Below are 15,038 nucleotides of genomic sequence, written 5' to 3'. Positions count from 1 at the left end.
GAAATACTGAGGTATTTGTCTTCAATCTCACTAATTCTGTCTTCCATTGATTCAATCATCCTCCTATGCCCATTCAATGTGTTATCTATTTGTGAAAATCCAATATTAATCTTCTAGATTTGTCTGTAGATTTTGTATCATTTCTAATTTTTCATTTATTTTGTCATTTTGTTCTTGTATTGTCTTTTGAACTTTTTCTAGGGTCTTCTCTGTGTTTTCCTCATTTTTGTCAGTGTTTTCTTTGATCTGTCTCTCAATTCATTGAAGGCACCTAAATATAATTCTTTTGAATTCCTTATCAGAGAGTTCCAATGCTGCATATTCCTCAGGGATGTGTTTTGGGTCTGTACCCTGGTCCATTGTTTCTCCTTCTTTATCTTGTTTCTTTGTGTGGACTGTGAGGCTCTGTCGTCTCTGAGGCATTGTGACATTTTTGTGTTGGTATTTAATTGGTGATTGTATATTGGAGTGACTTGCCTGTGATTTTTGTTTTGTTTTGTTAACAAATGTTATCTATGTTAGCAGGGTACTGTGTTGTGCTCCTCTATTCATTAGTTGGCAGCACTTATACACTCATCACCTGTCTCCTCTCCTGTTACCAGCCTTCTGTATGTCCCTGCCATCCTTAGCAAATGGGGCCTAGTCTTAGGTCCCTGGAATCTAAATGAGAATGCTGTCACTTTAAAATCCAAAATGGCCACCGCTTGTAAACATTTAAAGTGGCTGCATCCTCGGTCACTTTAAATATCCAAAATGGCCACAGCTTATCAACTCAAAATAGCTGTACCCTCCAGACCATCAAAAGTCCACAGCTCCTTCCTATTTCCCTTCCTGGTCATCGGCCAACAGCACAGTTGTCCCTGAAGCCCTTGGTGACCATGGCTGATCATTAGGTCAATTCTCAAGTCCCAACACTACTTGGAAATCTTCAGGCTGTTGGTCCCATCAGAGTAGCTGATAGTCTGCAGCTGTGAACATCTCCGTACTCACTGTTTTCATTCAGGTTTTTCCACTAGTTGGTGCCTAATTCACTTCTGTACACTTTCCTGCAAAGCTCAGGGCTCCAGGATTATCTTCTGTATCTCTGTCATTTGGTTTATCTTTTCTTTGTTGAAGAGGGTCTGGGTAGCTTGTCTGTCTATTCCTCCATCTTACCAGAAATCCTATAGCTGCCATTTTTGTTGTTATAAAAAGGTATTTGCAATGAATAAATCATTGGTCTTACAAAATTCTATCATGTGATCTCTGGCATCATATCTATAACAAAGGCCATATTTTCCAGCTACCAATGATTCTTGTTTCCAACTTTCACTAAAACTGTGAAAAATTTCATAGATCGCTCATAAAATCACTGTCCCCTAGAGTTCCTTCCAATCACCAGTAAGGATCAATACCTCTTGATTGCATGTGTAGTCAACTTCAGATTGCAGAAGTTGGTAGAAATCTTCAATTTCCTCATCTTTGGCTTTGGTGGTTGGTGTGTAAATTTCAGTAATAGTAGTATTAACTTGTCTTCCCTGTAACTGTATGGATATTATCCTATAACTGAAAGCAATGTACTTCAGGACAGATCTTGAAACATTCTTTGTGACAATGAATGTGTCACCATTCCTCTTCAATCTATCATTCCTGGCACAGTAAACCATATAATTGTCTGATTCAAAATGCCCAATACCAGTCCATTTCAGTTCACTAATGCCTAGGAGACTAATCTTCATTCATTCCATTTCATATTTGACTACTTATAATTTTCCTAAATTAATACTTTGTACATTTCATGTTCCAATTATTAATGGACATTTGCAGGTGTTTCTTTCCATTTAGAGTCATTCCCCATCAGCAAATGAAGGTCCCAAAAGCTTTACTACATCCGTGTCATTAAGGTCAGCTCTCTCCTTTGAGGAGACAGCTCTTCCTTCCCCAGTTGTATTTTTGAATGCCTTCTACCCTGAGATGCTCATCTTCCAGCACTGTATCAGGAAATGTTTCATGGCGATTCACAGAGCTTTCCAGGAATACATTACACAGTGTTTTCCTTCTATATATAAGGTTTTCACTGGCCAATTATTTCAGAAATGGATGGGCCTGTCCTTCCTTCCCAGTCTGTCTTAGTCTGGAAGCTTTGTTGAAATCTGTCCACTACAGGTAATCCTACTGGTATTTGAAATACCAGTGGCATAGCCTCTAGCCTCACAGCAACACGCAAGCCACCAAAGTATGACAAACTGATAGATAAGTAGTGGTTGTTTCATATACAGACTGAATAAATATGGTGAAATCATACAACCCTCACACACACCCTTTCTGATTTTAAACCATGCAGTATCCCCTTGTTTTGTGCAAATAACAGCCTCTTGATATATGTACAGATTCCTTGTGAACATAACTAAAAGTTCAAGAATTTCTATTCTTCACAACGTTAGCCATAAAATGTTAAGATATACACAACTGAATGCCCTTGTACAGTCCATAAAACACAAACATCTTTCTGGTATTCTTTGCTTTCAGCCAAGAGCTACCTGACATCAGCATTGATAACCCCCATTCCATGTCCTCTTCTGAATGCAGATTAAGTTTCTGGAAGTTCCCTGTCAATACACAGCTGCAACTGTTTTTGAATTATCTTAGGAGCTCTGGTAGCATAGTGGCTAAAGCACTTGACTGCTAACCAGAAGGCTGGCGGTTCAAACCCACCAGCCACTCCTCGGAAGGAAGGTTGGGCAATCTACTTCCGTAGTGATACTGCCTCGGAAACCCAAGGAGGGGTCGCTATGAGTCGGGGCCGACTCGACGGCACATAACAACAACAACAACAAATTTTCCTTGCATGGGATATTAATGATATTGTTCAATAATTTCTACATTCTGTTGGATCACCATTCTTTGGAATGGGTATAAATAAGGATCTCTTCCAGTCAGTTGGCCAGGTAGCTGGCTTCCAAATCTCTTGGAACAAACAAGTAAGCATCTCCAGCACTGAAACATTTGTTCAAACATCTCAATGGGTATTCCATCAATTCCTGAAATCCTGTTTTTCACCAATTTCTTCAGTGCAGCTTGGACATCTTCCTTTAAAACGGATGAACTCTATAGTATGTGACTTTTATTTCAATTAAGCAGTTACCAAAAAAAGCTTCTTCATTAACAAAAACTAAAATATAGCAATTTAAATGGATGCCTTTATCTCTGCTTCCTTTGATAACCCACTAAATGGAAATAAAGGACATTTTTTTATAATTTTATTTTTTGTTGTTGAGAATACACACAGCAGAACATATACCAATTCAACCATTTCAACCTGTACAATTCACTGACATTTATTTACATTCCAAATTGTGCAACTATTCTCACCCCATTTTCAAAAATTTCCTCTATAAACATAAAATCACTGTCCCCTAAGGTTCCTAGGTAATCTTTTATCTGCTGTTATCCATTTGATCCCATATAGATAGCTCTTTAGGAGCTCTGGTAGCACACTGCCTAAGGCACTTGACTGCTAACCAGAAGGCTGGCGGTTCAAACCCACCAGCCACTCCTCAGAAGGAAGGTTGGGCAATCTACTTCCATAGTGACACCGCTGCGGAAACCCAAGGAGGGGTCGCTATGAGTCAAAGCCGACTCTACAGCACATAACAACAACAACAGATAGCTCTTTAAGGAGCACAATGGGTAAGGCTGACATTCTTTACTAGTTAAGCTGAACTACTGTCTGGTTTTAAGAAGACTTCAGGGGATATTTTTGGTTTAAAGATAATCTCACGGCAACAGTTTCAGGGATTCATCTACCCTCCAGGGTTCCAGAAAATCTATATTACATCAGGATTTGAAATTCTGTTCTTTATTTCTATTCTTTTGATCATGACTCCTCTATAGAATCTTTGACCAAAATGTTCAGTAATAGCAGCCAGGCACCATCCAGTTCTCCTATTCTCATGGCAAAGGAAGCAGTTACCAAACCAAACTCAATGCCACGGAGTCAGATCTGACTCATACCAACCCCTCCTTGGGGTTCCATGGCAGTATCACTATGGAAGTAGATTGCCCAGACCTTCCTTCCGAGAAGTGGCTGGTAGGTTTGAACTGCCAGCCTTCTGGTTAGCAGTCAAATGCCTTAGGCACTATGCCACCAGAGCTCCTATGGAGGCAGTTAGTATTTCCTCCTCCTGTTTCTGACTATCCCTTTTCTCTTTTACTCCAGGAGAAAGGAGACCAATTGGTGTGCCTTAGATGGCTGCTTGAAAGCTTTTAAGGCCCCCGGCACTATACAATGAACTATGAGGTACAAAAGAAGCACTAAACACGTAATTAGGCCAGTTAACTGGGATGTCCCATGAAACCATGACACCCTAAACTTCCAAACCAAAACTAAATCCTACAAGTTATTTTCTGGTTGTACATAAGCAGACTCAGCAGCTTTTTTTTTTTTCTTTTGTCACTGCTACAATAAAGGAAATTTTTTAAAGGATCATATCCAAAATGAGTATGTAAAGAGTCTACTGAAACATAATTTTGGAAGCTGAGAGAACAGATGGATGAGTGGCCATTTGAATTAGTTTTCCACTTCCTCACTATGCTAAAGCCAACAGCAGGGAAAGCACGCAAGCAAGATAATTTCCATTATTTAAAAACAAAAAAATCAACGCCACTGAGTCAATTTTGACTCATAGTGACCTCCATAGGGTTTCCAAGGCTGTAAATCTTTATAGAAGCAGACTTTCTGATCTTCTTCCATGGAATGGCTAGTGGGTTCAAATCCCCAACCTTCTGATTAGCAGCCAAATGCCAAATGCACCACCAGAACTCCTTTATAGGACCCAGAAAGACTTTCAGAAACTCAGCTCTTCATAAATAAAATGGGCATGGTTTCTATACTGCTCAAAGGGTTGATATGAGGATCAAAAGAGTAATTGTACATGAACATGCTTTTCAAATACTAAAGTGCTTTAAGAATATATTGTAGAGAAGCCTTAGCATTACCTTCCCAAGTCATGACTCCAAGGAATCTATCAGCCACTTCCTGGGGGAAACTCCAATGCTCTGGAAGGCACAGTGTTCCATCAGGTCTTTTACAACACACTTTCTCCAGGTTAGCGACTAGGATGTTCAAGCAGATATTGACCAAAGAGTACGGAGATGCCTCCTCCTATCAGACAAACCCCAAACAAATTCTGTTAAAATAAATCTGCATAAAATTTGACATAAGCTTGATTATGTCACACATAAAACTATTTGACAAGGATACCTGAAGATGTAATATTTCTACTCTAGTAATGATTTATGTGCCAGCCACTGAAGATACAGGAAGCAGTAATACATAATTCTAGTCCTTTAAAATAAGCTAATAGTCTAGTGGGAAAAAAAAAAAACAAGAAATCTCATGGTTTTGGGGGAAAAAAAAAGGGTGGGGGGAGACCAGGTTTGCTGGTCCAATAGAGCCTGGTGGAACCACTGAGACTCTGGCCCCTAGCTACCCTTTAGGTCTGGAATTGAACCCACACCTGTGGTTTCCAGCCAAACAAAAGACAGGCATATGAGTTGAACATTTCCCTGAGGTAGATGTACTCCTTGGAGAGAACAATCATAGGCGAAAGAAGGGCTGTTTATGCACAGGGAGACAGCTCAGGGGGCAGGAGTGCATGGAGGGATGGACACAGTGAAGAGGTAACTGTTGGGAGGAAGTAGGAGGGGAGTTGTTGCATTGTGGTAAACTTCAGTCAATGTCATGAGATAAAGTGTATGTGAACTACTATATGGAAAGTGAATTTGCTCTGTAAATTTTTACCCAAATCACAATTAAAAAAAAGAAAAAGAAAAAAGAAATCTCATGGTTTCAATACAGGATGTGGAATTTTTTCAAGCAGAGATCACATGATGATTCAATCAACACAGATTTATTCAGCAATTAGTACATGCCAGAGGATTAGAAGGCTTATTCCTACCCACAAAAGTCATGACCTAACGAGGTGATACAGCCAGCATGCTATAAAAGAGTGAGCCCAGATATCATCAACATTCTTGAAGGATATGGAAAAACTAATCACTAACTTTATACAGAATGGAAAGGAACCTCAGATAAGAAAAGCACTATTGAATAAGAAGAACAAAGCAGGAGGTCTCACACTCCTGGATCTTAAAACCTACTATATAGCCAAAGTAGTCAAAACTGCCTGATATTGGTACAAATACAGACACATAGACTGATGGGATAGAATTGAGAACCCAGAAATCGATCCATCCAACTATGGTGAGCTGATCTTTGACAAAGGGCCAAAATCCATTAAATGGGGAAGAAATTGTCTATTTAACAAATGGTAATCACAAAACTGGGTATCTATTTACGAAAAATGAAACAAGATCTGTACCTCACACCATACACCAAAACTAACTCCAGATGGACCAAAGACTTAAATGTGAAATCTAAAACTATAAAGTTCCTCAAGGAAAAAACAGGCACAAATTTAGGGGCCCTAATATATGGCATAGGAGCCCTGGTAGGATAGTGCCTAGGGCACCTGACTGCTAACCAGAAGGTTGGCAGTTCAAACCCACCAGCCACTCCTCGGAAGGAAGGTTGGGCAATCAACTTCTGTAGTGTTACCACCTCAGAAATCCAAGGAGGGGTCACTATGAGTTGGGTCCAACTCGATGGCACGTAACAACAACAACATAGCAAAGAAGAAACTGAGCAGGTCATAAAAAAAACTTCCCACAAAGAAAAGTCCTGGCCCTGATGACTTCACTGGAGAATTTTACCAAATATTCAGAGAAGAGTTGACACCTATGCTACTCAAGCTATTCCAGAACACAGAAAAAGATGGAATATTCCCAACCTCATTTAATGAAGCCAGCATAAAACTAATACCAAAATCAGGGAAAGACACCACTAGAAAGGAAAACTACAGAACAATATCCCTCATGAACACAGATGCAAAAATCTTCAACAAAATCCTAGCCAAAAGAATCCAACAACATATCAAAAAAATAATACATCCTCACCAAGTGGGATTCGTACCAGGTTTGCAAGGATGGTTCAACATCAGAAAAACAATCAATGTCCACCACATAAACAAAACAAAACAAAAGAACCGTATGATTATATCAATCGATGCAGAAAAGGCATTTAATTAAATCCAACACCTGTTCCTGTTCAGAACTCTCAGCAAAATAGGGATAGAAGGGAAATTCCTCAATACAATAAAAGGCATATATGCAAACCCAACAGCCAACATCATTATTAATGGAGAAAGACTCAAAGCATTCCCCTTACGAATGGGAACCAGACAGGGATGCTCTCTACCACAACTTCTATTTAACATTGTATTGGAAGTCCTGGCCAGGGCAATAGGGCAAGAAAGAAAAATAAAAGGCATACAAATTGGCAAAGAGGAACTAAAACTATCTCTATTTGCAAACAATATGATCCTGTACATAGAAAACCCATGGGATGAAATAAGAAAAATTACTGGAACTAATAGAGAGGTTCAGAAAGTGGCTGGATACAAGGTCAACACACAAAAATCAGTTGGATTCCTCTACAAAAACAAAGAGTCCTCTGATAAAGAAATAAGGGAAATGATACCATTTACAATAGCTACTAAAAAGATAAAATATCTAGGAATAAACCTTACCAGAGACACAAAAGACCTATACAAAGAAAACTATAAAACACTACTACAAGAGACAAAAAGGGCACTACATAAATGGAAGAACCTATCTTGTTCATGGATAGGTAGACGGAATATTGTGAAAATGTCAATACTACCTAAAGCAAGCTACACATTCAATGAAATCTCAATCCAGATACCAACAAAATTTTTAAAAAACATGGAAAAAACAATTACTAACTTCAAATGGAAAGGAAAGAAACCTCGGATAAGCAGAGCACTTCTGAAGAACAACAACAAAGTGGGAGTTCTCACACTCCCAGATCTTAAGAACTACTATACAGACACAGTAGTCAAAACAGCATGGTATTGGTTTAATGATAGACAGAGAGACCAATGGAACAGAATCAAAAGTCGAGATATAGACCCATCCATCTATGGACAGCTGATCTTTGACAAAGGTCCAAAACCCATTAAATGGGGAAGACAGTCTCTTCAACAAATGGTGCTGAAGGTAGGGGGAGGGATATATGGCAAGAATCTGTGACCACTATGATAACATTAGGAAATGGGAGAACACCGAATTGTGCACATAAGAGATAGACAACAGATGCTAATACCAACTAATATGTCCACAATACTGCATTGCCATGAACACCAAACACCAGGCTACAGATAAACACATAAACACCTGAGACAATCAGATGGGGGTCAGTGAACAGAAGTATACTCTAGACCAAGGATAGATTCAGCACAGGCTAATTTTGCACAGATACCAGTGATAGGAAATACTGCAATCCTTAGAGAAACAACAGAAGACAGACACAAAGCAATCCCTCACAGACAACCAGACACTACAGGAGAGAGATCCAATAGATCTATTGCCTCAGGACCATAGTACTGGGGAGCACCAGACTAATTGACACAACAAAATACATAAAAGCCTTGTTCTGCATCCTACATTGGTGAGTACGACTGGGGTCTTAAAAGCTTTCAAGCAGTCATCTAAGATGCAGCTAACAGTCTCCTAGCATCAGAAGTGAAGAAGAGTACAAAAAAAAGAAGGGCATTTGGAAGCAATCAGCCCTAGGACACAATGGCCCTTAAGAACAGAAGAACTAGATGGTGCCCAGCTACCAATGCCAACCACTCAGGAAAAGATCAAATCTGGAGATCCTGGATAGAGTGGAGGAAAAAATGTGGAATAAAACCCAAAAACTCAATAATGACCAGAACTACTGGTCAGATGAAATCTGATGAGACCCCTAATAATATGGCCCTGGAATACATTCTACACCTGGAATAAAATGCTGCCCCAGGGAGCCCAACAGTTAACAAGATGTACATGCAGACCACTCAACCCAAGATGACGCACCCCCATACTCTATGGTAATATATCCCTTAGAGCAACAGACCACAGGGCACCAGAGCACCAACATTCAAATTGAGGAAATGCAGGACAAACAAGAGTGCACAAATATGAGGGGCAGAGGGAGTGGGTTACAGGTAGGGAGGTGAGGAGACTGGGTTAGGGTTGAACATGGTAAATGGGGAGTGAAACTAAATGTACACATAACACTGAATGTAAAACAAGCTTTTAAAAATAAAAATAAATAAATAAAACAAAAGCAAAAAATAAATTGTGCTGTCAAAATTGGATATCCACTTGCAGAAAAATGAAACAAGACCCATACCTCACCCCATACACAAAAACAAATTCAAGCTGGATCAAAAACTTATATGTAAAACCCAAAACTATGAAATTCATCAAAGATAAAACAGGGGCAAATCTGGGGGCCCTAATTTATGGCATAAATAGAATATCAACCATACCCAGAATGCACAGGAGGTAGAAGAGAAGCTAGATGACTGGGACCTTTTAAAAATTAAATTATTATGTGCATTGAAAGACTTCATCAACTGGGTAAAAAGAGAACCTACAAACTGGGAGAAAATATTTGCCTATGACATATCTGATAAAGGACTTATCTCTAAAATCTACAGAAAACTTCAACACCTCAACACCAAAAAGACAAATAATCCAACTCACAAATGGGCAAAAGACTTGAACAGACACTTCACCAATGATGATATATATTGGTAGCCAAAAAACACATGAGAAATTGCACATGATCTTTAGTCATTAAGAGAGATGCAAATCGAAACAACGATGAGACATCATCTTACCCAAGCCATAATAGCAAAGTTCAACAGGTCAGAAAATAACAAATGCTGGCAAGGTTGCAGAGAGATTGGAAGTCTTGTGCACTGTTGGTGGGTTGTAAAATGGTACAACCACTGTGGCATATGGTATGGTGTTTCCCTAAAAAACTCAAAATAGAAATACCATTTGACCCAGCAATTCCATTACTAGGAATATCTCCTAAAGAGGTGAGAGACAACACATGAACAGACATATGCACACCTATGTTCATCTCAGCAAAATTCACTATGGCAAAAAGATGGAAACAACCTAAATGCCCATCAACGGATGAGTGGATAACCAAATTATGTTACATGCACACAGTGGCATACTACGCTACATTAGGGAACAATGAGGGATACGTGAATCATCTCACAACGTAGATGAACCTAGAGGACAATATGCTGAGTGAAATAAGTCAATCGCAGAAGGACAAGTACTATATGAGCCCATTACTGTAGAAAGAAGGGTTTGCTTGCGAAAGGAGACTCACTTTGTAGGTTACTGGGGTGGGGATGGAAGGGGAGGGATTAATTCCAGGCTAGTTGGGGCCCTCGACACTGACAGGGGTAAAAGGAAGGATATATGGAAAGAGTCTGTGACCACCATGACAACATTAGGAAAAGGGAGGACACTGAATTGTGCACATAAGAGCTTGACGACAGATGCTAATACCAACCAGTGTGCCCACAATACTGCATTACCATTAACACCAAACACAAGGGTACAGATAAACACATGAACACCTGAGAGGATCAGATAGGGATCAGTGAACAGAAATATACTCTGGACCAAGGATAGATTCAGTGCAGGCTAATCCTGCACAGATACCAGTGATACAAAATACCTGCAATCCTTACAGAAACAACAGAAGACAGACACAGAGCAATCCTTCACAGACACCTAGACACTATGGAAGAGAGACCTAACAGATGTACCGTCTCAGGACCATAGTACTGGGGGACACCAGACTCAATTGGCACAACAAAATACATAAAAACTTTGTTCCACATTCTACATTGGTGAGTGGCAACTGGGGTGTTAAAAGCTTTCAAGCAGCCATCTAAGATGCACCTAATGGTCTTCTATCATCAGAAGCATAGAACAGTGAAAAAAAAAAAAGCAAGGGCATTTGGAAGCAATCAGTCCTAGGACATGACGGCCCTCAAGACCAGAAAAACTAGATAGTGCCTGGCTACCAAAGCCAACCACTCAGGAGAAGGTCAAATCTGGAGATCCTGGATAGAGTGGGAGGAAAAATGTGGAACAAAATCCCAAAACTCAGTAATGACCAGAATTACTGGTCGGATAGAGTCTGGTGAGACCCCCGATACTATGGCCCTGGGACACATTCTGGGCCTGGAATAGAAATCACTCCCAGGGGCTGGCTCTCAGCCTGAGAGTTAACAAGATGTACATGCAGACCACTCAACCCAGGGTGACGCACCCACATACTCTATGAAAATACATCCCTTAGAGCAATAGACCATGGGGCACCAGAGAGGCAACATTCACATGGAAGAAATGCAGGACAAACAGGAGTGCATAACTATGAGAGGCACAGGGGGAGGGTTACTGAGCAGGGAGGGGAAGAAACTGGGTTAGGGCTGGGTATGGTAAAAGGAGAGTCAAACTAAATGTACAAGTAACGTTGAATGTAAAACAAACTCTTAAAACAAAAGGTTATAGTCTTTGATCTTCATCAATAAGTGCTTCAAGTCTTCTTCACTTTCAGCAAGCAAAGTTGTGTCATCTGCATATGAGTCTTCCTCCAATCCTGATACCACATTCTTCATCATATACTCCAGTTTCTCAGATTATTTGCTCACCATACAGAATGAATGAGTATGGTGAAAAGACATGAACCCGACACCACAGATTTCCTATTTTAAACCACACAGTATCCCCTTGTTCTGTGGGAACAATTGCCTCTTTGGTCTATGTACAGGTTCCACATGAGCACAATTAAGTGTTCAGGAATTCCCATTCTTTCAAATGTTATCCATAATTTGTTATGATCTACACACTGCATAGCACAGCACAAGCAGCACACTGCCATCGAGTTGGATTTGACTCATAGCGACCTCTCCTTGGGTTTCCAAGGTGATATCACTACGGAAGTAGATTGCCCAACCTTTCTTCCGAGGAGTGGCTGGTGAGTTTGAACCGCCAGCCTTCTAGTTAGCAGTCAAGTGTCTTAGGCACTATGCTACCAGAGTTCGAGGGTAGAGAGTAGACACATATTAATTTGGGTGACAAGAAAGGCAATATACAATAAGGGGGAGGTCAGCACAAAAATGATCAAGGCAGTAGAAGACACAAAAAAAAACCAAACCAAACTCACTGCCATAGAGTCGTTTTGACTCATAGCGACACTCCTTGGGTTTCCAAGGTGGTATCTCTACGGAAGTAGATTGCCCAATCTTCCTTCCAAGGAGTGGATGGTGGATTTGAACAGCCAGCCTTCTGGTTAGCAGTCAAATGCCTTAAGCACTATGTCATCAGAGCTCCCCAGTGGAAGACATAGGGAGCAAAAAAAAAAATCTCAATAAATATAAATGGACTGAAATCATAGCTTGTTCTCTAGCAACACAATTACATTAGAAAAGTCAACTAATGAAAAGGATATGTGGAATACCCCTAGATATTTGGAAATTAAGCAATATACTTATAAATATCACATAACACAAAGAAGAAATAAAAATGGATTTGAAAAATATTTTGAACAATATCATCAAAATTAACAGGAGCTAACCAAGCAGTTAAAAGACATGTAAAGTATTAATTTTTTATATTAGAAACAAGAAAGGTATAACATCAATAAAGTAAACTTTTGCCTTAAAAAGATAAACAGAATAAATTAAACCCAAAATACACAGAAAAAAAATGATTATGAGCAAAAATTAATAAAAAAATAAATGAGCAATGCATATACTAAAACCAACATTTGGTGTTATGGGATGAACTGTGTCTTCCTGTGGTGCAGTGAATTACTTAATATGGCTTTTTAGCCATGGTCTTTGTGACTCCCACCAGATGAATGGGTAGGACTATGCACATGTGAGATGTTGTGGCCCACCAAGGAGATTGGACAGCTTTCTAATAATATAAATAAGATAACTGGCACCCGTGTGCGGGTGAGACCATGGAAATAAGGCTTAAAATGAACCATCCCAAAGGTGGAAAGGGGGAAATCTCACTACCATCAAGAAAGAAGAACCAGGAGTGGAGTGTGTCCTTGGACCTAAGATCTCTGCACTGGACCTCCTCAACCCAGGAGAAAAGGAGAGAGAGAGCTGTTAACATTTTGCTGAGACAGCAGAGAGATGGCAACAGCCGAGGTAATAGAACCAAAAACCCAGCATGAGACAAAGTGGCAGAATTCCCTGTCCATGGAGCAAGAAAGCTGAGTGCCTTTGGAAAACAGTCTTGCTGGCAGAATGGGATGCCTCTCCAGGAACCTATCAGCAGAGCTAAAAGAGCTTTGTATCACTTTCCCAAGCAGGACAAAGGCAAGGCTTGAGAGAAGCATGTTTGCAGCTAGGCTGGGAAGAACCTGTCCTGATTGAAGAACTATATCCTAGGTTGTTTCTAATCCTGAATTGTAACCTGTTTTGTTTTTTTTTTAAAAAAAAAAAAAAAAAAAGCCCACTGCCATGAAGTTGATTTTGACTCACAGCAACCCTTCAGGACAGAACAGAACTGCCCAATAGGGTTTCCAAGGCTGTAAATCTTTGCAGAAGTAGACTGCCTCATCTTTCTCCCCTAGAGTAGCTGGTGGGTTCAAACCGCCAACCTTTTGGTTAGTAGCCAAATGCATAACCTACACCACAAGAGCTTCTTTACTTCCCTAATAAACCCCATAACTAAGAGTATTGTATATGAGTTCTTTGTGGTAACTGCAACAAAGTATCAAACCCAGGAAAGAAGAAGATACTGTCACAGAAGGAATGGTTGGTGTCAGAATTTTGGTAAAAACGTCAGAAGGCAGCAGCACTACACCTCATAGGAATCAGTCCTGGGCTACTGCTATTGATTTTGATCCTCTTCCCATCCTAGTGAAGGTGGAGGAGGTCACAAGAGGCCTCCCCCTCACCCTTTTTGCACTCTCCGAAAAGGGGTTGGAATCCCCTGTTTAGGGATTAATATTGTTTAGAAATACAGGGTTTTGTTATGTTAATGAAGGTATATGAGTACAGTTGTTGTTGCTATTATGTACCATTGAGTCAGACCCAACTCATAGCAACCCCTCCTTGGGTTTCGGAGGCGGTATCACTACGGAAGTAAATTGCCCAACCTTCCTTCTGAGGAGTGACTGGTGGGTTTGAACTCCCAGCCTTCTGGTTAGCAGTCAAGTACCTTAGGCACTATGCTACCAGAGCTCCCATAAATACAGAGTGGGTACTAAACCTAATTACTCCTGCCTTATAAAAAGAGCACATAAGATAAACACATTATGCATGAGCACACCCGCACACACACAAAGGCACATCCGGGTTAAGAGAGATGTCATTTGATGATCTTTAATAACCAAAGAACACCCAGGGCTACTTACAAGGAAGGAATCAACAAAAGAGAGCTCCTCATTTGAACTTTTAGTCTCCAGAACTGTGAAAAATTTAATTTCTGTTCTTTAAAGTATCCAGCTGTGGTATTGTGTTCCAGCATGTCATGGATTGAATTATGTCCCCCCAAAATATGTGTCAACTTCACATAGATCATAGAACAGAATTGAGAACCCAGAAATAGATTCACTGACATATCTATGGTCAGCTGCTCCTTGACAAAAGAGCGAAATCCATTATATGGGGAAGAGATAGTATCTTTAACAAATGGTGCTGGCAAAACTGGTTATCTATTTGCAGGAAAATTAAACAAGACCCATATACCTCATACCATACACAAAAAGTAAGTCCACATAGATTAAAGACTTAGATGTGAAACCTGAAACTATAAAGTTCATCAAAGAAAAACTAGGGGCAAATTTGTTGTTGTTGTTAGGTGCTGTCAAGTCATTTCTGACTCATAGCGACCCCATGCACAGCAGAATGAAACACTGCCAGATCCTGCGCCAGCTCCACGATCCCCGCTACACTTGAGCCCATCATCACAGCAAACCATGCCAATACATCTCGTTGAAGGCCTTCTCCTCTTTCATCGACCCTCCACCCTACCAAGCATGACATCCTTCTCCAGGGAATGGTCCCTTCTGACAACATGACCAAAATAGG

The 15,038-nt window shown here is 40.2% G+C and overlaps 1 protein-coding gene across 1 annotated transcript in view; it reads right to left on the bottom strand.

Annotated features, from left to right (window-relative positions):
* ZYG11A (zyg-11 family member A, cell cycle regulator) overlaps positions 1 to 15,038 on the bottom strand; it is a 137,956-nt gene that overhangs the window by 100,260 nt on the left and 22,658 nt on the right. The window contains exon 2 of the mRNA XM_007945960.1: positions 4,978 to 5,143. Coding sequence (XP_007944151.1) covers positions 4,978 to 5,143 — 166 coding nt within the window. The remainder of the gene's footprint in view (positions 1 to 4,977; positions 5,144 to 15,038) is intronic.

Source organism: Orycteropus afer, unplaced genomic scaffold (assembly GCF_000298275.1).
Source record: "Orycteropus afer afer isolate SDZICR_OR568_19922 unplaced genomic scaffold, OryAfe1.0 scaffold00145, whole genome shotgun sequence".
In the NCBI taxonomy this organism is placed as follows: Eukaryota; Metazoa; Chordata; class Mammalia; order Tubulidentata; family Orycteropodidae; genus Orycteropus; species Orycteropus afer.
Note: the sequence above shows the minus strand (reverse complement) of the source record. Positions and strands in the feature narration are given on the sequence as shown.